Source organism: Vanacampus margaritifer, chromosome 7 (assembly GCF_051991255.1).
Source record: "Vanacampus margaritifer isolate UIUO_Vmar chromosome 7, RoL_Vmar_1.0, whole genome shotgun sequence".
Taxonomy (NCBI): domain Eukaryota; kingdom Metazoa; phylum Chordata; class Actinopteri; order Syngnathiformes; family Syngnathidae; genus Vanacampus; species Vanacampus margaritifer.
This window is the reverse complement of record NC_135438.1, coordinates 8,913,233-8,937,975: the sequence shown is the minus strand read 5'-3', so window position 1 is coordinate 8,937,975 and position 24,743 is coordinate 8,913,233. Positions and strand designations below refer to the sequence as shown.

Here is a 24,743-nt window from a genome sequence, read left to right as displayed (position 1 = left end):
GTTGCTCTGGTTGTGATTTCTACCGGCCTTTTCATTGGTCGACTGTCCCGATAGGCGTGGTCAAGCCTTCACACTGCTGCTGAGGAAAATGTAGCCTCCAAGTCAAAGTTGACGGCCGCCGTCGTCTTCTTCACTCCAGTAAGGGTAAGTTTATTTAAAGTAAGGTACATTTGTTTTGTTTGGATATATAAGTGTGAGTTTTGTGGTTTAGCTGCTCTGGAAAAGTTTGAGTGAGTCAGGGCAGCAGGTGCTAAATGGCTTCGCGCGCCATTTGCTTGTGTGTGTTATGAGGTCAAGCATTTTGCTGTCTATTTTTGACCGCTCTACATATAATGATAGACGTGGCTTACAATGCTGTTTTTTTTATATATATATTTTTTAGTCCGTTTGCTTGTGGGGAGACGGCCTAAAAAGTGTTGAAAAAGCCCCTGGAAACTACTACTGTACTTATACTAACTACTACCACTGCTGCTGCTGCTAATAATAATAATAATAATAATAATAATAATAATAATAGTATTTTTCTCTCGAAAACCTAAGCTACAAGCGCCGAAATTCTAAATTGTGTGCCTTATTATCACCTATAGCAGAAGCTGTGATGTAGCAGTTTCAAAAACACTAATACAGAAAAATATATAATTTCACGATGGATTGGTTTTAGTGTATTAATAAATTAAAGTTCGGACATGTTCAATAAATTCCCACTTTGTGATGTTATGAATGTGAGTGTGAATGATTGTGTGTCTCTTTTTGTACACTGTGATTGAATTGTGACCAGTCCAGTGTTTCTGGATGTCAGCTGGGATAGGCCTCCAGCTCTTTGTCACCTTTAACAGAACAAGCGGTTTAGAAAATAGGAATGGTTTTCCTGGGAGGAGCGAATCCCCCAGTTTTGGTCCTGAGGTGAAAATTTTTGTAAAATCCTGCGTTTGAAACCCGACAAAGGAAGCACCCAATGGATGCTTGTTTATGTTTTCCCTTCTGAAATAATAAAGGTATTTTGATAAGAGTGCCAGATGTTACTAAACACCCACACACACCCTCTGTGCCGTGTTGTGTCTCTTAAAATCTAAAACCAAAGCAGTATTTCCTCTTGCTTCCTCGTTTTATTGTGCAGCTTCCTGTTGGCTCTGAGGGGCATGCCGTGTGTTGTTTATCTGCCAGCAATCGTTCACTGAAACCGTTGGCTAAATAAAGACACTGTTAGAAGTTATCTTTCAAATCTTGATTAAAATCTGACAATTGATTTCAATTACTGACCAAAGTCCACCCATGCAGAGGGGTTGGGGAGGTGGAGGGGTCTACAAGTGGTGTGGTGTGGTATTAATAGTACTCGTAAAGACTTCAGAGATTGAGAAAAAAGTTAACCTTGTATATTTAACATGAAGAAAATGCTCAAACAAATCAATTTACTCTCTATAATGATAAAGTAGACAACTGATCTTTGAGACCAATGGTGGTTTTACGATAACAGCTTAGAAGTCGTTTTCTTACTCAGGCTTATGTAATTTTGACTTTACTATAGATTTAGCCAGGGTTACTTATGGAATACAACACATTTTAAACAAATTAGATAGCTCCCATGGAACAGAACTCTCTTGCAAGCTAGGCTACTACCTGTTCTGTAGCTTAGCAACCAATGCCAAATATGGACATGCTTGCACTGTGCCGCCGTAATTTTTGTGCTGTCCAGTGCCTTGCATCGTTGTGAACACTGGAAAAAACAAGTTGAGTGTGAAAACAGCTTGAGGGTCTTTGCCTAGACTCTAAATTGCCCATAGGTGTATGATACTCAGGACCATTTTGTAGGCATAACTTAACGTTTTTTTTGTTTTAATGGTAAGCAGCGGGTCACCTAACCGGTCTGTGCTTGTGGAGCCACAGAAAAAAGCGTGAGTCAACATGGTGGTGCTTGTTTGAATGTAAGCCAATATTGTAATTTATCACGAGGGACACACACCAAAAAATACTCCAGGCAAAACTAAAATGACTATTGTCCATTTTGTTTTTGTTCTCCAGGGTTTTTTTTTTGTGAGTGTTCATGAATGATTCTTCCGACAGACGGTCAGATGACCACTTACTGTAGTCACTTGACAAGGCGCCTTCATAAAATGTGAAAGAAAAAAATAAGTCTGTACTCAGTGTTCTTGATGAGACCACGCTGTACTGCTGCAGCTCTTGACAGCCTGTAAAAAAACGAACTGCCCCACCGGCTAAAGCTACTAAGTGAATTCAGAATTTCCCCTCGGGATTAATAAAGTATACATCCAACACATTGTTTGTTGTTGGTTCTATCGCAGAATATCTACAATATAATGTATATTGTTAGCCATCCTGTTGTGCTTGGATAACAAGTTTGTATCTCAGGCCCCAACTGTACTCTATTACTGTAGTAACTAGGGGTGGGAATCTTTGAATGTCTCACGATTCGATTCAATTCCGATTTTTTTGGGTCTGCGATTCGATTCAGAATCGATTTTTGCTTCAAAATGATTTGATTGACAATGATTTTTGCTTCAATCTATAGATGTGAAAGGAATTGTAATGATCTACTCCAGTCTGACTCGCTAATGCTAATTAGTGCACTACTCGCGGCACTTTTATCACCAAAAGAACGGCTCAACACTGCAAAAAAAACAACTTTTATTGGACTAACTTGATCGTGACTTTTTCCTTCTACTCTCTAATGTGGCTACAACTTAACAGTGTGTTAGACCATGTGGAACCACACTGCCCCTAAGTGGCCAAATCGGGTACAACATGAACAGCGCTCCAAATAAAGGCAGACACAGACAAAGGCAAGACAGTATAAAATAATTTAAATAAAATTGATTTTGGGACATTTAAAATCGATTCTGAATCGTACTAAATGAGAATCGCAATTCTTATGAGAATCGATTTTTTGGGCACGCCTCTAGTAGTAATCATGGCAACACTACCACACGCTAAAAGTTTACAAAGCTCTATTTGCAGCAACTAAGCGTCAATGTGTCTGCAGCTGAATCAAGCCATCCCTTCAATTTGGGAATGTTTCAGCAAACACCCTTGAACAAACACGGTGGTCATGCCAGTTCTTCAAAATAAATTTGTTTTGCCTTAAAAAGTAAATATTTTGCGGCAAAAAGGTAATGATATGACCATGTAAAAGTGTAATTTTGCCATAAAATCAAAAGATTTTGCTACTAGGTAAAAGCATAATTTTAACTGTAGAACAGTATTTTGCTGCAAAATGCTCTTCTCTGTATTTTTTTCTGTTTTGCTTCTAAACAAAATATTGTTTCCAAGAAGCTGTAATTTGTCAAAAAGTGTAAATATTTTGCATCAATAAATTACCATGCAAGGTTTTTTTTGCTCACAAAAACATAAAACACTGTTTTAAAAAATACATTTTGCCACAATTTTTTAAAGCAATAAGCTATATTTGCATTATATACAATATATTATTGCATTATATATACAAATGCTGAATGTAAAAATACATTTCATGCATATACATGTAAAAACAAACAATTTTTTTCCTGAGCAGTTGTATTTTCTTTAGCCAAAAGCAGGATATTTTTCTGTTAAGAAGTATTATTTTGCTACACAAAATCTCTCTCTCTCTCTCTCTCTCTCTCTCTCTCTCTCTTTTTAAATTTTTTTTTAGAAAGAAGCTTTATTCAGCGACACAAATTAAATACAAGGCAAAAGAAAAATGTTTTTGCCAAAGAAAATATATATTTTTTCTTCCTGGATTAGTTTGCGATTGGTGGGTGGAGTTAACCCCACATTTTTTTTTCATGTTACTCATCATACTGTATTGTATGTCAGTTTTCCAATAATAACCATGTATTCATTATTATTATTATTATTATTATTGTTATTATTAATTTTTTTGCAAAATTTCTTTTTGACAACAGGCTATATATAGAGAGTAATAAAATATGTCGTTTTTGAACAAAATAGCAACCCTAACCTAAATTGTCCCCCAAATGTAAATTTGACCCAGTTCTCACACATTCGCACTCGCACGCCGAGTACAGGTAATCATGTACATTAAGATGATACTCTCCTCTCCAACCCAATCCTCAGTTGGGGATTTCCACTCAAGCAAAGGCGCTCTTTTGCTCTGCGAGCGCACTTCCACGCATTGCTGTCAGCCCCTTCCTGTTTTCCGAGGCGTCTTAAGCGCGCCAGAACGGAAACGAGCGCTCCTGTTTTCTAGTCGGCCGCATTGTTCCCGGCCTTGTTTGACTGTCGCCACACGCATGGCGGCTGGCGGCGGCAGCGGGCAAGTGGCACAAAAACATTAAGTCACATAAATATATTTTGTGGGTCAGCTGGAGTCTATCGCCACTGACTTTTAAGAGGCGCAGTACACCCTGGATTGGTCGCCAGTAGATTGCAGTATTATTTAACAACACAACTGATACGAACTGATTGACTAGGCAGAATTCATTGAGCATATTCATAAGTGCTGCCATAGGCCAATTGAAAATTGTCATAAGCCTTTTACGCACACTGGAATAAATATTGTCTTTTCCAAATTTACACCGATGCAAGTGTGATTTAGTAAAAGAAAAGTAACAACAAAAATTAGACCTGCTGTATCTTACTAGTCATGTCCGGGGGCACCATGTGTGTGACCCTTGCTCTAATATAGAAATATTGCTTTGGCACCGTGATCTTGGTGACGTGAGTGGAATAGTCTCATTCAATAAGGACATATCATTGTCTAATAGAAAAAAGTGCTTCGCTACCATTTTCTGGCATCTTGAGGCAATTACAAAGCATTTGGGGTAGGCTTCAATTACTCGCTATCATCATTGCAGAGTTCCTTTCATCCACATTATTTGACTCACTTTGTTCTCTGTACTAAATACAAAATACTGTATGTTGTTCTTAGCACAGCATTAGCTCATTTGGCTGTGTTTACCGCCTTGTGTGGCTAAACAAAAGGAAATTTGGAGCATTGTGACTAACACTTATTTGCTTGTAACATAAACTAAAACTTTGCTGATTATGTATATGCTGACGTACTGTATGTACAAAAGCCTGCACACAAAAGCACGAGTAGATATTTGTCAAATTCAGCTCATAATCAAGCCCTCAAGCTCTTTTTTTGTTTTTTTGTTTTTTAGCGAGGAATCTATTTATAGATGTTTTTCCTCCTCCTCCTCCTCCTCCTCCTCGTCTTCATCATCATCGTTCTGCCCACTCATTGAGACAGAGGAAGTGTTGTTTAGGTGGCAGTTTCTGCTCTGCTGTGCTGTCAAGCATACACGTGGTGTTAGCGGTTTGACTGCAGCCTTGCACACAAAGCCTTAACTCCTGAGCTGAGCATGCCATTATGTATGTGTGACATTGAAGGCGTATCGTACAGCTTTATATTTTGCTTCTGGATATGCATAAAAAGGCCTATGGGACAGTATTGGGGCCAAATTGGAAATACATAAATTAGAATTAGGATTTAAAAAAAAAAGTTGTCATGTTACAAGATTAAAAGCTCATTTAATTGGAATTTTATTATTATAATTCTAGAACTTCCTATGACTTTGAATTTGTTAAATTTCATATTTTCCTATTCTTATCATTACAACTTATCACATTAGTAAGACTTGTTGATGGTAAAACAACACCTCTGTTTTGTTCATAATAGTTATATTTGCGTATTGTGACTTGGCCCGCTCTGTAAAAAGACAAAAGTTGCAATGCCGACATCAAGTGCATTGCATGAAGTAGTGAACGGAAAGCGTGAGAGGGTAAGCGAAATAAAAAGAGCCACAGAAGGAATAAAGAATTTGGAGGCAGGCGGAAGCTTGTGGTCATTGTTGAGCTGCTGAGGCAGCGTTGTTGGCAATTTTCACTGCTGCTTTTCTTACTGGGATCAAGGCTAAATCCAGCACATTAAACCCATGCAATGCACTCACCAGGCCTGTCAGCCAACAAGACCTTTGTGTATGGGTGTGTTTTAAAAGCATTGGAAAGTGGGTTATGAATTTATGAGTAGTGCGGGATTACTGGAAATAGCGCCTTTACTGAAACCTGACGAGGGGGAGGCAATTTGATCACTTTGTCACTGATGAAGGGTTTCGTGGTGGAATTGCGGAGAACCCAAGCGCAAGGGAGGCACGCAGGAGTGTAGGGGACACTCAAAAAGATATTTTGGGGAAAAAAAGGCAAAACGCAAAATAAACTCAAGATAGAAACACGTGGAACAGACGCACCATGACAGGAAACGTGACATGGCGTGATGTGACGAGAAAATGACTTACGACAACAATGAGCCGACACAGACTGAAAAATACAGGGAACAAAATAAAACATAACTGATGAGACAACATGGCACACCTGGACAAGGCACAGATGGCGGAGAGAGCTGATTGGCCGACACAAGGAAGAGGGCAAATGAGTAGAGAACACATGAAGAGGAACACAGGAAAACAAAACATGAAACAAAACTAAATATACCCCCCCCCCCTCCAAAAAGGACTGTTAGCTTATTTTATGAATCGTAGAAGCGAACCCAGTATACAACACACACACGACAAATACGAGCACAAACAAAAATGAGCTCTAAAACACCTGCATGTATGCGACCTCTCATAACCTCAAACATCTCTCTCTCTCTCTCTCTCTCTCTCTCTCTCTCTCTCTCTCTCTCTCTCTCTCTCTCGACCGCAGCTCCCTCCCTTTCCCCCCCCAGTTCTGTCATACACAAGCTGACTGGAACAGTTTTCTCATGGTGAGGGAGTGTGTGGACCTGTAGAGGTGTGTGACATCTGTGTGGTAAGTCTGCAATTTTTAAGTTTACATTTTGTGAGCATATGTCTTGGATCATTAATTACTTACTGAGGGGCCCTCAGTGAGCGCCATATTCTCCTGTTCGCACCAAAGTCCTTTCTTACACGGCTGGACTTGCACTTTTCATCGATGCGAATTGCCGTGCTGTCCAGACTTCTGACACAACCAACAACGTGTGATATCACTGACAGCTGAGGTAGACATTATGTCATGGGACGAATTCTGTGCTTAATACTTATGACTGAATGCAGACGTCCACCAATAAAAGGCACCAATTAAAACCAGATAATTAAATATACACTATTACACCGCTACAGTAAATGTTTTAGTGGGAGCCAAGCTGGACTTGATCCTTTTTAATGAGTCATTCTTTGGTTAATCTTTTTTTTCTCTCTCAAAAAATAAAAAATAAAACTCAGAACACTTGTCTTAAAATGCCAGCAATAATTTTAATAGCTAAAATTGTTTAATAGCAAACTGAGAGCACATCTTTAACCAACTCAAAGGAATATTTTTCTGTATACTTTTTATTTTTTATTTAATTTTTTATTTTTTATTTATTTATTTATTTATTTATTTATTTTTTAGAAAAACTGTCAATTGAAAATTTGCACAAGGTCAGATTTGCTAAATATTTTTGTATTTCTTTAAATATTGACCCAGCCCTACTTATAAAATATATTTTGTCATTTAAAAAATAGTATAGGAGATTTGAGAAGATTCAAAATACAGCTATAATACTTTCAAATGAATACATTTAAGTAAAACCAAAGTAGACAATACTGGACACATGAAGTTTTAAAAAAACAATCCCATACTTATGTGTCAACCAGAAATAACTTACATGCAGTGCTTCCCACACCATGTTAATACTTGGGTGGGCCACCCAAGTAAACTGGCCACGACCCAATAAGTTTTCAAGAAAATTTTATATATATATAAAGCCGTCACTCACTTGTGGATCTTGAAGCTAGAGGATACGCAAGTACCACGACTGAGAACCAACCCACCCCCACCGGAGTCCACCCACCCAAGTAGATTTCAAATCTGTGAGAAACACTGCAGCCTTCACACGCTCACTGTCAGTTACTTTAAGTGCCTGAATGTTCACGTTCTGTTTGATGCTGAACATACCAATACGTGTGGAACTTTCTGTCAGTGTTGCCTTTGTGATGCTTCTTTCCAGACACATAATGTGTGTGAGCCATGACGTTCCAGGCCCTTTGGGATAACACCGGCAGGTTGCTCAACATGGAGTCAAAAGGTAAGTGACGCACAATTTGTAACATATGTTCTCAAGTATTTGTAAGCTGTAGTTTTTTTGTGAAAAAAAAAACAGAACTTGATAAAGGTTTTTAGTCAAAGAATGCTGAGTGTCTCATTAAAGGGTAAAGTTGACTTTCATTTGTTAGAAATCATTCAATGTCTCCACTTTATCGCCAGCCGGCTGTGTGCCGACGGTTCCAGAGCGAGAACTGTACCGCAGCGTCCAGGCTGTGCTGCCTCGAGAAACCGACATTCATCAGTCCCCAGACTGTCTCAACAAAGGTACCCATTCATTCATATTTACACTTGCAACGTGGAAATAAATCAATCTTGTAATGCTGCACATTCAGCTGACGATGTTTCTGTCACTTCAGCATCAGCAGAGTGTTCAGCTGTTAGTCATCCAGTATATTTAGATTTAACACAGCCATACAACGTTATGACACATGGAGCAGCACATTGGTGTGTTTAACCACATGTGTCTACATTGGTGTGTTTAATAATATGTGTCTCTGTAGGAATTCTAAGATGGACTTTGCACAAGAAGGTTCAGAACAGTCCCACCAACAGCTTGTCTCTACTGTGGGTTCTGATAAAAGAGCTGGAGAAGGTGATTGATCACTACACTGTCAATTTGAGCTCTAATTGGATGTTGGTGTTTTTTATTTAACTCCTTTTAGAGTTGAATTTTTTGCTGGGCAATATTATTATTTTATAATCTCATGTGTGTATTAGTTATAGTAGACGCCAGGATAGTATGGCTGTAACATGCTGTATACTTACCAAGCTTATATTACATAACATTTTTAACTCATTCACTCCCAGCCATTTTCACTGGAGCAACCCCCTTCGCTCCCAGCTGTTTTACTGGATTTTGACTGATTTTGCAAGATCCACAGAATATTGTGTCCTATTGCTATAAAAACATGGAACCTACCAAAAGAAAGAGTCTCTTCTTCCGTCAGGAAAAAAAAAGTATATTTCTATCTTTTTCTGTTTTGCAGCAATTCGCATTATAATATAGCTAAGTTTCATCATTATTCACAAACCGGTTAAAACTGTGGGGAAAACAGCTTGTTGCAACATGGCCCTGGTTGATCTCTTATATCTTATACTCTGCTGCAACCTGCTGGCCGATTTTGTAATAACTACCATTGCTTCAACCGTTTTCTTCAGTTCAGAGGCTTCATCAAAGCCTTCTGTATGCTCTAGCATAATTAAAAAAACAACAACAACATATAAATACGTTTTTGGGACACTGGTAATATTTAAAACAAAACGTATTTACGTTTTTGGGAGCAAATGAGTTAACATGAACATCATGCAAATCAACTTGCGATTGTGATTGCGTAGCTAGGATTGAATCATAAACCAGAAGTGACATCTTCCAAATTATGCGCTTTTATTGGTTTCGACACGCAAATCCACTGCAATCATCTATGGGTCCGAAGGGGTTAAAAAAAAAACTTGGCCAGTAAATATGATTGTGATTTTGATCATCAAGGTGTTTGTGTTCCTCTTAAGGCGGAGAGGTGGGACAGTCTTGAATACGTCATTCCTTTGCTCCACACGCTCATGTATGCCATCATTCAGGTACAGTTTTTATGAAAAATTCTGATTTGTGTCTCCTGATTTTCCAATTTAGCACTTTGTCTATCTATGTTGTATTTACTGATTTGTAATTTTACCCCCCAAAAATTGTAGAAGAGATAATAATGTTGTTTTTTTAGGTGGTGGAGGGGGGAGGGGGTAGTGTTTTTTGTTACCTGGTATTTTGACTCAAAGCCACACTATTTGATTGCTTCCAGCCAATTAACAAGAACAACGTAATCATCCATATTTCAGACAGCCTACATCCCAGACGACTTGTATAAGCGTGTTTATGACTTCTGTAAGCGCCTGCTGACCTACCCTCAGCCCTATTGCACCGTTGGTCTCAGCTACTCCAGGAGAATAAAAAGCGAGCGCTCCGTTCCAGGTATTTATCAGTCTTTCAGTTTCGAAAATTTAGACAAAGCTTTTAGTCATGAAAACCCTCACGGGATCATACTGTAAATGAATGTGTAATTTATCCTGCAGGTCTTCTGTATCAGAGGATGGTGGTAGCAGAGCAGAGACTCAAGAATGAGCCTTATCCCTTTCAAGAGCGGTATGATACAAATTAAAACTCCTTTACATCATATGATACATGAGACTTATCATAAACATTGTGTCTGATTCATGACAGGATTTTTGTTCTGGCTGATCCAGAGGTCTTTTCAGTCTCACTGGCACAAGTCGTGTTGGCTGACATTGAGGCAGCATCTTCTTCAAGTCCAATAGATCACATGCGGCATGTTGTCCAACACTCCATCCAGGCCACTTTAGGAGAGCAGTGCCATGGAGCCCCCCTGGCTAACACCTTAAAAGTCAGTGCAACAACTGGAATGTTTACTCGCATAATTTTCCTTTACTTAACTATATTTAATACGTCATTAGAATCAACTAATGTATTTACTGACAAGTGTTGATTTTGATTCATGGCAAAAACAGTAACTTCTAGATGAGAAATAAAAAAAATAAATCCCAGCCCATATTGCATGTACGTGTCAAATTAAACATCCTCAATGAAGGTTTGCTCTCCATTGGCGCTGGGCCTAATATAACACTTCATCAGTACACACACGCAGGAATTACACATGTACACCCACTTGAGACCTTTACCCTCTTTGCTATTAATACCTAGCCTAGATATATTTATCTTCCTGTGTGTGTTTCTGTGTTTTGGAACAGGATATAGACGTCGAGCCTCATTTTCAGGATGTGATGGCGACTGCGGAGCGTTGTGTGGAAGAGGGTTGCGGCAGGGCGGGGGGCGCACTGAAGGGCCGTCTTCAGCAGCTGCACGGCGACATTGTCGCAGGCGTCAACTCAGGTAGGAAATGCAGCACAGCACGCCAGCCTCTTTTGTCTGCATGGGTTTTACAGCTGCAACAAATTATGTGACACAGGCATAGGGTGATTTGAACGGAGGTCAGCCACTGTAACCAGAGAAGCGGTTTATGTAAAACAGCAGAGTCTGGTGGAAGAAAGTGAAACATAATGTGATAGAGAAGACATTTCTTTAAACCATCTAAAGACTCTTAGTGTTCTTTACGACCATACAAAGTTCTGATAACATGATATAAGACAAGTATGTAAGGGCATTCTTGTTCAATTCTTAGGCCATGCATAATTGCTGTAATACATTTTTGGGTTCATTGTGAGGAAATTATGAATTGAAGGGGCCCAAAAATGAGCCCTGGGGAACTCCACAAGGTCATTTATGCCTGCTTAAATGATGAATCAAGTGATAGTAACTATTGTGTATGTTCGTAGAGGAGCGTACTCATAGTTTGCGATGTGAGTGTTATGCGCTTTATACAATTCATTTAGCATAAATTACATAAATTACTTATTCAGTAAAGTTATTCAACACAATTTACAGACCACCTTTACCAGAAGCTCGTCAATAGTATAGCCAACATATTAGCGTAAATAAAACACATAATGTTATTAAGGTCAAATTGCAACAGCAAAGTAGATGAGTTATTAGTGGCTGTATTTGGAGGGAAACTGCTTTCACTTCCATTTTGACGGCGCACGATGTACATTCAAGGATTGCCTCCAAAAGAGGACATTTTAAATGCAGATGAAAAAAACACTATCAATGAATTAAACTTAACAACAACAACACCAAGATTCCACCAAGTGGTGCAAAGTACTGATTGTAATTTTATTGCTTTGGCCTGACCATAAAAGCAGCAAATAAACAAGATTTTTAGCGAATGGGCTCCCCCAAAGAATCTGCGAATGCCAAACTGTGAATATGTTCACTGTAGTTTCTGCTGTACGTATTGTTAAACAATTGTTGATTGACATCTTTGGGGTGTCATCAGAATCCCTGACAGTACAGTCCAGCTGACATCAAGCATTTAACCCTGTGTCTAATATATCAAACTTTTTTATTTCCACTGCTGTCATGTCGCTGACCCATCTGATGAAACTGTTGTCGTCTCGGCTCTGAGGAAGCAGGGATGTTTTGTTTTGAGTGTCATTGTGACACTTTTGGTCTTTTCCTCTTCCTCTGAATGTGTGTCTCTGTGTAGAGGCTGCTTCCGTTGGGCCGCTTTTTAACTGCCCTCTTCCTAACCCCGAGATGAGCTTCCACCTGTGGACAGAGGAACTGGACATCTGTGAGTGGCTCTGCTTACTGTGGGTGGTCTACAGGAAGTTGTTCAGACCAGTCAGCTGAACTGACTTAACTAACAGTTCAACAGGGGTCAAAATATGTCCAATCATTTCCTCTAGTTGCCCTCAATCATTGTATTTAATAAAAAGTGACATTTTTCCACTGTATCATCCTCTCCATACTCTTCATTGACTGTATACAAATCCACAGGGCGGGAGGTGGCCAAGTGGTTGCGTTCCAGCTCCTCGTCAGAGCAGTTCTCCCTCATCCCGGAGCATGAAGACCCCGAGCTGGGCGACTCGTCCGGTGACCTGATGCCACCCGACATGACCCGCTTCTCTGTCATGTCCAACGACAGCGGCATCGAAAGAGACCTGCCCCACGGTGGTGACGCGTCGCCGGTGGCGTTGCTCGATTCAGGCAGCATGAGTGCGTCATGGGAACCCTGCAAGAGGTAAAATGATTCGATAAAGAAAATCACTTGGACAATGCAAACAGATTTGACTAAATTCCCTCGAAATTATTAATCAATTAACTCATTCAAACCGAAAAATTTATAAATAAGTTTTTTTAATACTTTGTCCTTCACTCTTTTTTTTTATATTTGTTTTATGCTAGAGCATATAGAAGGCTTTGATACAGCTTCTGACATTAAGATGACGTTTAAAGCAATGGTAGTTATTTAAAAAAAAAAAAAAAACGGCCAGCAGGTGGCAGCAGAGTATAAAAGATCAGCCAGTGCCACGTTGCGAGAAGCTTCTTTTGACATTGGTTTCACCAGGAATGTGAATAATGATGAAACCTAGCTATATTCTTAACTAATTGCTGCAAAACGGAAACACATACAAATATACTTTTTTCCTGGTGAAAGAAGAGCCTCTAATCTTTCTTTTGGTTGGTTCCATGTTTTTATAGCAATAGAACAGAATATTCTGTGGATTTTGTAAAATCAGTCAAAATCCAGTTAAACAGCCGGGATCGAAGGGGGTTGCTTCAGTTAAAATAGCTGGGAGTGAATGAGTTAGTTTTGTCGAAATTTTCTGCGAATGTTCTGAACACCTGTTTTCATGCAATTGTTTTATTCATCCAAATAACCCTGCCCGGAACAGTTGTGACACAACAAACTAGTTGACAACAGTGCACCTGTTGTTGGAAGTCAAGTACTGCCCTCCATTTTGGTTCAATGGCTAAAAGACAATTCAACATAATCAACTCATTTCTTAGCAATCACTTCATCAATCAAATACTGAAAATTGTTTAGGGTTCCTAGCTGAACTGAACCGTAACGCTTGGGGGAAACAGGCAATTTATACCTGTACTCTTTTCACAGCGAGCAAGAGTCAGTCAGGTTGTCCCGACGTGGAGGGATGAAAGTGAAACCGTCTGTGAAGGACAGCGTGGCGCTGATGCAGGACACCTTGGAGGGTCACACGGGACCACTGGGGAGCAGGGGAGGAGGAAGAGAGGCCACACTGCAGAGGCGAGCAGGAAGCAATGCCACGCAGACCCCATTCTCCAGACAGCAGCGGCTCTTCACTGCCAGGATTGTCGTCATGGGTGGTGACAGCATAGTGGGACGCCTGGCTAAGGCCTACTACTGCTTAAGGTGAGAGATTCAACCACAGAGATGTAGCTTGTGGTTTGTGACAAAGGGCAGTGAAGGGACTCGTCTAAAGTGATTATGCATTTGCAAAGGTAGTAATGCTTAGTTTTGCTGGTGCACTATATTGTAGTGTTTTTTTTTTCCTGCTTTCACGTAGCTAAATAAGGTATCAGAAAATAACTTCAAAAGATTCACGTGTTTTTGATTTTTTTCTATGAGAAAGGTAGGGAACACGGATCTCCACTTTTAACTAACAGTTTACATTTATTCTAAATTTACTTGGGAACAGAAAATGAAGGGGAAAAATCTTAATATAAAAAAAAAATATATATATATATATATATATATACACTTATTCTTTACTAGTATATTTTATTTACATTGAAATACATTTTGTATAGCTGAACAAGGTCACTAAAAATAGCCAAAAAAGCAGAAGAAAAGGATTGTGAAATATAATTTTATACAGTTGCTATTTTGTGACTTAATAAGATTCTGCAGTTGTGCCGAATATTGTGAACAGTGTGTGGATTTTTTTTCTAAACTACAATATCAGCAGAACGCATAGCTCTACCCAAAGAACATCATTTTGGATCAACGCCTTTGTTCGTCCTTCTGCATGTGCCAAAATTTTGTAATCAAATCCATGAAACAAACAATAATATGCCAATCTAAAAAAAATTTTAAAAATTCACATTTCTTTTGCATAAAATGTTTTCACCGGTATATGTTTATTTATTTGACACTAATCTATCAACCTTCATAAAGTAACCAACATAAAACTTTATTTCTCAGCATTAATGTCACTAAATAGTGCCATCATTTGCACAAATGTGGCCTATTGCTAATATTGTCCATGAGTCATTGGAGCACTAAAAATGGCCTCTGTCAAGAGCATCATTGTCTGGCATGAACTTTGTTTGGGCTTCTCATCCATCTCGCCCTCCATTGCAGGAAAAGGGAAGCACGGAGAATTTTTCTTACCATGAAAGTCAACCTGCAGTTTTATTACATCCCTGTTTGTGCAGCATCAACCACTACCTCCTCTGACAAGGTGAGGCAACTTTCCCTTGCCGGCACACAGTCCGCCGTTTTATTAAACATTCTTAACTGGAACAGAAGTGTGTTTGGACAGTTCAAATATTACCATAGTGAGTTTGACTATATTTGTCTTCTTTTATAGGAGAACCATCAGCTCAAACAGAGTCCATGCACTCTTGGGGCCTATTTGAGTATAGTGGACCCGTGGTACAACTGCAACGTCAGCAGTTTGGGCTGCATGATCCCCAAACTAGCTAAAATGGTAATACTGTAGATAAATAAATAAATACATAAATAAAGAATTTCATGTAAATGCAACACTGCAGGTTGCCTTGCCAATACAAAGGAGCTGTAGCTTTTTTCATCACATGCTGTTGGCATGGCAACAGAAAAAGTTTCACAACATACATTACTCAATAACCTTCATATGTAAACAGGATAAAAGCACTGCAATTACATCTAGAAACGTCATGTGTGGATATTTTTGTAATCCAGGATCAAAATTATGCTTTTACAATGATGATAATGCTCAATTTAAATTAACACTGTGAAAGAGATCACCGCTACTCCACCATGCTACCGTTTCAAAAAAAAAGTTAACATAACGTTACTTGCCATTAATAAGCACTTTTTTTGCTCATTTTGCAGCAACAAACAAACCCATCGAGGCTAAAAGAGCCATTTGTGTCTGACGTCATTTCCTACTATGTGCGAATGGCTCAGCAGCCGGTCTACTTCAACATCTACTTTGTCAAGGTATTCTCAAACCTTCATTTTATGTTCTACGTTGACTTTTTTCATGCAATGCATTATGTAAAAAAAAAAGAAAGAACAAGAAAGAATTGCATTTTGTATTTCCATTTTATCAAGTCAACTTATAAAATTGAAGGCTAGCATAAAAATTATGTTTACTAATGTAATAAAGTTTTCAACGGATAGACATGGATTCTTTTCGTATATTGCCACAGAACACAATAATCTGTGGGTCTTGATGAATCAGTCAAAATGCGCTACTACGCTGGCAATATGGAGAACTGGGCTTCCAAAATTGCTTGCAGTGAATGATTTAATTATAAACCATAGTATATTTTGAATTAATATATTTAAAGAGATCATCACATTTACAGTATGTATTGTTTGAAACTGACTCATGCTGTTGTTTTTGTTTTGTTTTTAGATTACATTTACAAGCATGACCAAGGAACCAGTGGAGGATGTCTTCCTGACACATTTAGAGGTGGGCGTTCCTGACCTCAGACACTCTCAAGCGCCAATGAGAGGTGATTTAAGTTTGGAGACACATTGAACTATACCTGCATATTTATATACAATAGTGACGATTGACATCACAACTGTCCTTCAAACAGAGAAACAGAAGAAGAGTGTTGCTGATGTATGTGGAGCTCTTGTCTGCATCAGTTACAAAAAAGTGAGGTTTTTATCTTTTAATGGCATGATTTTTTTTAAATTTTGCATTGTTTTATAGGTTTAATGAATTACCTACATGCCTCATTACTTGCCGTGTATGTGTGTAGGTGACACTAAGTGGCCGCGACACTGACAGAGGCCTCCCTATGAGAACAACAGGCGCTTATATCAATGCTATCCCCTTCAGTACAAAAGAAGGTTTATTCCTTTCTTAAATTTTCTTATTAAAAATTTTACTGCTTGATATCATATGTTTCTTTCTCTCTCTGCACTTGTAGATCTCAACTGTTTGACACTCACCTTGAAGGAATGGCCAGCAAAGGCTAAAAACAGTAATGGGGTGTGTTTTCCTCATGGTTTTTCCTTTTGGAATTTTCTTTTTTATTATTAGTAAGTACTTCTTTTTTTTTTTTCATTTGCAGGAGTTCAAAATCAGGAGCAACAACATCAAAATGCGTTCACTGGAGAGTCAGTCATCACTCAGAGTTACTTTGGACAGAGACTGTCAAAGGACCTATAATGATGTGCAGAGGTAAAATGGGATTATGTTGCATCTGAATAAGGACAAAATCCTTTATGTCAGTCGAAAAGCAACACAAACGGTGTTGGGCTTAAACATTTGTCACCTGTTAAATGAAGGAGTAACCCAAAACGTATTTCTTTATAACAACTTGCAACCTGATTTGGTTGGTTCCGGTAGATTGGTGTCTGGAAATTGAATGGTTTGGTTTATGTCGCATTATTGGCTTCTACCTGGGAGGAATTTGTGTCAGAGACGGGAAAGGAAGGGCATACAATAGAACTGGACTATGGCAAAACTAACACGGATATTTTGATTGATATTCAAATCATGCACCAAATCACGGTCAAAATGTGATTGATCATCCAGTCCTAACGTACAACTGAAGCAACACACAGCACAAACCTACATCAGGTTAAAAGGCGGAATAGAAACAGACCAGCAACCCCCCCCCAACAACAGCATCACCTCACGTCACCCTCCTAGACATCATCTGTTCTGTTATAAATATAGGTTCAGAAACATATCCTATAGTCATGAAAGTACATTCATTTCCATATACAGAGCCCTCACATTGATTTCTGATACAGGAACAAGGGAACCCTTGTATAGGTTGTGTCTGCACAAAGGAAGCCTATATCTCTTCTTAGAATTTAGAAGAACATATTTAAAGTTCAACACATGTGCACTATCTAATAAAATGACATAAGTATGCCTGTCCTGATAGTCATTCACTCGAAAAGGTCCTCTGAATTGGAGGCATTTCCCCACAATTTTACTTGCGCTTCTAACATTGTTGCTGTTTTTGGTGAGCAAGCTGAAACTGCATCTATATCATTTGACAGCAATGTCCGTATCGAAATGCAGCCAGGAAGTTGCACACAAACAAACGGACAAGAACCGCCTTGGCCGGCAAAGCACGCTGGCTAACTAAAAGTGTCCTTCTCCAATCATACAAATCAAAAGAGACTATAATTTTGTCCCGTAAAAAGGCTTGATCACATCTCTGACCCAAACCAATGGCTCTATTTTGGTTGCTGTAGCTCAACATGAACCTAAAAGCACTAAGCCTATTCTAGGAATATTGAGTGTAAAATCAGTCATGCTTGTGCGTGTTCATATTCCAGCTATATCCGAAAATATTGTATGTCAATTGCTTTTTCTTGTGTGTCGCAGCATTGAAATCGTTCCCTGCCTTGACCCTGGATACTGCGTCCAAAAAAACATGATGTCCAAAATGAACCTGGGCGAGGACAAGGACGCTGGTTTGAGCAAATACATGAGCAAAGGACTTCCTCTACCTGTCAACACGTTTGCTAGCATCATCAACTGACCTCTGCATAAAGACGCGTGGATGTGGATGTGGATGGAAAAGTAGTCCATACAGTATAGGAGGTTCCCAAGATATGAACGTAATGGGTTTTGAGAGGATGTTTGTAAGCGGAACTGTTCGTAAGTCGTTACATGTTCAATTTCAATCTCTAATTGCCTATTTGAGGTCGTAAAAAAAAAAATATATATATATAAATACTTAATTGTTTTTCACCTCACCAAATACAGGAAGTCAACCAGAAGTCAAAACACTCTGTCCCGAACACCCCTCAACTATAAGTTCCATGGGGGAATTATGTCAACATTTATGCCATTTATGGACATCAGTCTGCGTTTGTTCATATTCACAAATGTTCTTAAATCAGATTAAATCAATTTAAGGACCTCCTGTAGTTCTCTACAAACTGCAGGCCCTGTTTGCTACAGAATTTAGCCAACCACCGCTAAACATCAGAGGGACCAGAGACAATTTTTCATTTTTAAACTTTTTAAACGATTGTGAAAAATGTCACCGAAAATCAGCTGGGATATGCTCCAAATCACCTAAATGCTATAAAGAATGAACAGTTTCTTGCCTAACTCCAAATTGTACGACTTTTAGGGCTGTTTGACTTTTGTGGTTCCATTGCATAGGCCAGATTCTGTTGTACCAGCTTATTTATGAAAAAACAAAGTGGGATGAAAGTGTAAATTGGACACATGCAACCATCCCGAGTTACCTCAGTGTCTGTTTGCCACTTTCGTGTTTATATTGCTTGTGTTTAGGCCAAAACTGTGGGGCAGCTTGCGATTGCACATCATCACAGACTCAATTCTTCGTCGAGGGCCTGTTGAAGAGCTGACACTTGTTATTCAGGAAAATGTGATTGCATCTGTTCACACCGGCCACCTGTGTCTCATATAACCCATCGCAGTATACACACGGGCTGTCTTCTTTGGTGCAGAAATGTGCGTGTAAATGCTGACAATTTTATCCAATGTAAATGGAAAATGTAATTATGTAAATAAATAAGCTTATCTACAAGTCCCTCTTCATGAGTGCCTGGTGGAGTTGACTGGCTTGTTTGCAGCCATATCTCACGACCAGCAGATGGCATAATTGCCCCTGTGCCGCGACCAGCTTGATTGACGGGGAGTCTTTCATCCACTGCGCACGTCTGACCGAGCATGTGGAGAGCATCTCGTACCTCTGCAGGTCAGTGACTTGGGCTGGCAATGAGCCACGGCCGAAATACAGCTTCACACTTTTCACGCTTTAATTTTTTTTTCCCGTTCTTTGTTGTTGCTGCTGCTGCTGCTTGTGCATCCCGCAGAGAGGAGGAGAAGCTGGAATGATGGAAGAGAAGAGAGAATCTTTCCATCTGTATGGATCGCTGGAGCGTGCACAATGGAGCACGGGCAGCCGCAAAGCAGGTGAGCGAAAGTACTCATGCTGCAGTGTTCTCATTTAAAATGCGTGCTCTGTCAATGTTTTGCCTGCAGCTCACGTTTCATGTCTTTTGTTCTCTTGTGTTGTAAAATGTTCAGCACATTTGTTGTCTTACAGCTCCTAAATGCTTTTTTTTTTTTTTACTGCAACTTCAGTCATATCAACCATCCACAGGTGTCTCTTCCAGTGTGTGTTTGTAAGGGAGGGAGGGAGTGAATGAGTGAGTGTGTGTTGATGCATAAAGTTGCAATCTGGCAGAATCCTAGCACATCCAAAAGCCACTATTTTTTCAGGAAATTTAAAAATAACTGCATCAATCGCTAAAAAATGTCTAATTTATTCTGCTGGCATTCATTAAAATGCTAGGCATGCTGCCAGCTGTGTCCAACAAGGCAAAAGAATCCCCCTCCCCCAAACTCTAGTTTAAAGATCTTAGAGCCATGTGTGAAACTTACCTTCATGGTTTACCGGCTTTTTTCTGCAACGAAGCGTTATAGCTGTCCATTTTTAACAAAACAGGCCTATTCTAAACTGTCTACAAAACATACTGACTTTCAATCTTGAGGTAACATAATATCGCGCAGCTCCCGCAGAGTCAAGTAAAAGCAGTTACAGTATATGACATTTCTCAAACAGTTGAAGTGTCCCAGAGAGTTAACAGATTTGCTCTCAAGCTACGTTCGACACTGTATTGGTTAAAAAAATTAAATAATGACTAACTAACTACTATTAGTATTAGTTTGTGGGAAAAATATTAAATTTAACATATTTTGACAAACAAGCATTCCGCGCAACAGCAATGAAATGTAAAAAATAAAAACATGTTAAATTTTTGACAAGTGCAATATGTGCGGCTGCACAGAGCAAACACAAAAATGCTGAAATGGATTTCTATTGGCAACATGATATGTAAATCATTGGCGTTTTTATGTGTAATTTGCGCCCCCTAGTGGAGACATAAGAAGTCTTTAAGAATTTTGCTAATAAACATTGACATGAGAAGTCAATATAAATTTCAAAGAAATGTGACATCTTAAAAGATATCTGTATTTGGTTAATTTAGCTTGTTAATTTGTACGTTCTTTCTTTACTGAGTAGTTAGTCAAAAATGCAAGCTAACTAGCATCAATGATCTAATTTTGTACATTATGATGTTCTCTACTTTCTTTGGTTCAAAAGAACTCAGGTCACATCAACGTGAGAGTAAGTTAGTATTCTTAGAAAAATGTCAGTGGTAGTTAGTGTGCTGGTCCACTGAAAGTTTTACAATAAAAGCACTCAATGAGCATTTAAATGGGCCCTGTTTTACTGTTTATTGATTCTATTCCTGCGCTGTAGTTGAATTAATAACTCTGATGTTAATTTACATGCACAATCCCTTTGTTTGTAATACTGAAATGTGTCTTTGCAATGCCAAAGTACTCCTCAAATATTTACAAAAAAATTCTGCCACTGAAGATGAAGCTGCTGTACATTTAAACATTGACCACAAAATAATTGTTCAAAAATAAATAATAAATAAGTACAAAATAAATAAAATAATTACTACAAAAAACAAGGACATAGAGTGTAAGAAGATGATAATTAATAAAAATAAAAAAATAATTATATCCATAATGGACGTGAATATTTCCTAGTGTTGTTTGGAAATGGAGATAATGAAGAGCAATATATTGCCCTGTATTACATGTTTTATTCCAGAGGACGACGTGGTGTCAATGGCGGACTCCAGCATCACCGTTGACGACATCGAGGGCGAGCTCTTCAAGATCAACTGCATCAGAGACAATCTGGTTCGGAGGGAGTCAGAGCTCAGATATATGTAAGATGGTCAAGTATGGGTATTTTTTTAAAGTTATATATGGTTTGACATCAGTACATTGTGATTTGACCCGTGTAACATTATTGATTTTCTGTATCTTTCACAGGATGGATGACATTCAGCTGTGCAAGGAGATCACTCGGCTGAAGAAAGAGCTGCAAAAATTAGTGTCACTACCAGGTTGGAAGCAGCACCGTCACAGTAGATATGATTTAAGACAAAACACAATTTAAATCATCTCAACTTTTTTTTGCTGACTTTCAATTCAAGTTTTCCTAACTTTTAACGAAAGCAAACAATGACTGCAGTTTAACTGTTAGTTACAATAATATAAAAAGCAACGACAAGCAGGCACTCCTTCTTTTCATGGTGAATCCTCAAAATGATCACACCTGACGGACGCCATAGCGCATTAGAATGCTTAGGCAAAAATTGTGTATTGCCCATCTAGCTGACTGAGTGGTTCTCAAACTTTTATTACCAACTAAGAAATATTGAGCTCTCAAGTACCACTATAAGGGCTAACATAATACTGTACGATACGAGCGAAGGAGATTGCTTCAGTGAAAATGGCTGGGAGTGAATGAGTTAAAAATATTTTTAAGGGGTTTAAGGTGCCCCCTCCTCACCCATTTCCCTCCATGTAAAACACATATTGAATGAATAGTACAGCAACACGTAGACAGAAAATATAACATTCCTCACAGGTATCTATTCTTTATCCTCTACAAAGAAACATTTATATCACTGCATCTTATCATTAACACAAATCAACAAAACGTGGCTCTCTTCTACTCTACTCTATTCTACTCTCATCCTGATGTAGACAACGACAAGTCCAACGAGGATCGACAAAAGGAAGAAGAACTTTTACAGCAGATCCATAAACTGGTGGAAACCAGAGACTTTTTGGTGGATGACGTGGAGTTTGAAAGACTCAGGTGAACTTTTTACATTAATTGTGAGAGGGCGGGGTGGGGGGGGCTGATATTCCGGGTGAGTCATCTTATAGCGCATTGAGAAAAGGTCAGGTCTCATTCAGCTGCAGCGAGAGTCCTGAGAGGAAATGAGGTGGAATCTAATGTGAGCTTTGAATGCGTTCTCAGACAAGAATTAATTGTTAAGAATTGTTTGCCTGCACGAGCAATCACAAAAAAGGTGAGAGGCAGAAAGCAGAAGAATATGAATGAAAATGCGGCTAAAGGTCTCTTTGTTTATGTTTAATAAGAATCTTATCTTAAAGTCTTTTTACTCCATCATATTACCGTCGATATTAATACACTGTAACGCTACTCTTATCTATGTACATTACTGACAACTCAAGGTAAAATTGATGTTTAATGTTCATTTAGGGAATTCATTTGCCATCAATCTTTATTTCATTTTCTTAATGTTAAACTATAGATGTCACCAAACTGACTTCTAATTTAAACCTAGGAGGATTTAGAATGTGTTTATGCTCTCTCACCTGCAGGGAGAAAGAAGAAGATAAAGAAATGGCAGATTTCCTGAAGGCCAAATTCCCGAGACAGTTGCAGAAGAAAGGTATTACGCGCTCAGGATGTGAATACAATATTGCAGGGATTAGCACTTTTGTACTGGAAAATAGTCAGTTCGGCGCTTAGCAATTTGAGCAAACGCATTATGTCTTTGTTACAGGTGGACGGAGCAGGCGAGCAGCATCTAGAACTCAGCAGAACTCTTCTCCCTTTGCCAAAACGGGCCTCACCCTACTGAAGGAGTGCTGCGGCTTCACGTGCTCCGTCATGTAGCTTTTCATCCACTCTCGTCACAGTTAAGACTCCAAGTAAGAAACACAAAGAGAGGTTGACATTTACTTAATTCATCTTACCCATGTGTCTCATGACCTCATTCCAAAATTATACTATTAATCTCACATATTGGGTAAAAGTGTAGCATACATTTATTATCGAACCAAGACAGAAATGGAGCTACGTACGTCCCCTCGTTTACATTCATGAGCTCATATTTATTTGTATAGCACCTTATTATATGTGTGCAACTCGAGGTGCTTTAAAAAAAATAGCAATTTAAAATCATCCAATAAAACCTGACAACAAACAAACAGAATTGCTATTGACAAAAAAAGTTGTCAAGATGACAGCTAGTATCTTAAAAAAACGAATCACTGGTACGTAATCCAGGTAAGCCGTTTTCCCTGTTGAAATTCCATTAATCCTTTGCAATCCCCACCACAAAAACAAACAAACAAAAATCAGCTTTTTTTTTGCTAACATTTTTAATAAAGAAAAATAGCACTGCTTTGTAAAATATACATACACAAACATACAAAACAAAATGTTAAGATTTAAACTGGTTTTACAAAAGTCTATTTAAGCCAAAAGTCTCACATGATGTGGTATTTGTGTGCTGACGTGTGCCTTTAAGAGGTGTGGCCTAGTGATTGACATCGGGAGCGCTGACTCCAGCTTGGATTGTCCGTTTACAGCGCGATTCATTCTGTGTTCGCGTCTCCTCCATGCGCCTTGCAGATGTTCTCATTTTGTATTTGTGTGTTTGAACTGTTCAATAAACGGCTGAAAAATGGATCCTCAAATGTTGCCCTCCTCCATTTATTTATTTTTTTCACTCAAGTGGCGGCGCATCTAAAGCTCGCTGGTAACTTTTGGCTTGACAAACTAAAAGTTTGGAAAAAAAACTCTTTAAGTTGGTGTCTGGTATGTTTGTTCAGCCATTAAATGTGAACTTAACCGCATACTATTTTGTTATCTGCTTATTTTTTTAACGTGTGAGCAAGCTGTTCTAACCCACCCCCAATTACATTTACACAATAACGTTCATGACTTGGAAAACTAGGTAGGGTGAAGTTCCAGAGCCTTCAAGCAACAGCTCCCGAACAAACATCCCCACATTGTGAGGTCCCTGCCGTCATGTTAGAGCCAAAAGGTAAGCAGAGCTGCATTGAGTTTTGTTAGGCCTCTTTGACAGGTGCTTACTTTTTCCTTGCTCGGTTTATGCAAATCGAAGATGCCCCAATCGCAAAACCCAGACTCCTACCCTGGTCGTCATGGTAACAAATAACGCCCGATTGATTAATCTATTGTCTGTTATTAGTACCAATCAAAGGCCCAAGCACATCTGTGTTGCCGAGAAGAATAGTATCCATAGCAACCGCATACACCCCTTCATACCTTTACAATGAGACATCGTGCATTTGTGAGGACAACAAACTCGGCACATGTAAAAGTAATGTGTGGCACAAAAAAAAAATTGTTGTACATGCATCATATGTTGTCATGATTTTGTTCACGTTTAGTATACTCCTTC

The 24,743-nt window shown here is 38.9% G+C and overlaps 2 protein-coding genes across 2 annotated transcripts; both read left to right on the top strand.

Moving 5' to 3' along the window:
- The first annotated feature begins 39 nt into the window (after nucleotides 1-39).
- pik3r6 (phosphoinositide-3-kinase regulatory subunit 6) lies at nucleotides 40-18,206 on the top strand. Its single transcript, XM_077572003.1, has 22 exons — nucleotides 40-144; nucleotides 6,664-6,768; nucleotides 7,970-8,047; nucleotides 8,227-8,331; nucleotides 8,568-8,659; nucleotides 9,574-9,642; nucleotides 9,895-10,027; nucleotides 10,129-10,198; nucleotides 10,277-10,457; nucleotides 10,822-10,963; nucleotides 12,177-12,263; nucleotides 12,470-12,713; nucleotides 13,590-13,865; nucleotides 14,817-14,916; nucleotides 15,046-15,165; nucleotides 15,552-15,659; nucleotides 16,081-16,183; nucleotides 16,271-16,332; nucleotides 16,439-16,529; nucleotides 16,610-16,671; nucleotides 16,754-16,863; nucleotides 18,028-18,206. Exons 3-22 carry the CDS (start codon nucleotides 7,990-7,992, stop codon nucleotides 18,182-18,184), a joined length of 2,370 nt encoding a protein of 789 aa, XP_077428129.1. The 5' UTR covers nucleotides 40-144; nucleotides 6,664-6,768; nucleotides 7,970-7,989; the 3' UTR covers nucleotides 18,185-18,206.
- Nucleotides 18,207-19,230: 1,024 nt separating this feature from the next.
- Nucleotides 19,231-24,012, top strand: pik3r6a (phosphoinositide-3-kinase, regulatory subunit 6a). The gene is made up of 7 exons (XM_077572004.1): nucleotides 19,231-19,378; nucleotides 19,497-19,596; nucleotides 21,314-21,434; nucleotides 21,541-21,614; nucleotides 22,261-22,375; nucleotides 22,909-22,979; nucleotides 23,094-24,012. The coding sequence occupies exons 2-7, from the start codon at nucleotides 19,515-19,517 to the stop codon at nucleotides 23,204-23,206; spliced, it is 576 nt and encodes a 191-aa protein (XP_077428130.1). The 5' UTR covers nucleotides 19,231-19,378; nucleotides 19,497-19,514; the 3' UTR covers nucleotides 23,207-24,012.
- Nucleotides 24,013-24,743: the final 731 nt, after the last annotated feature.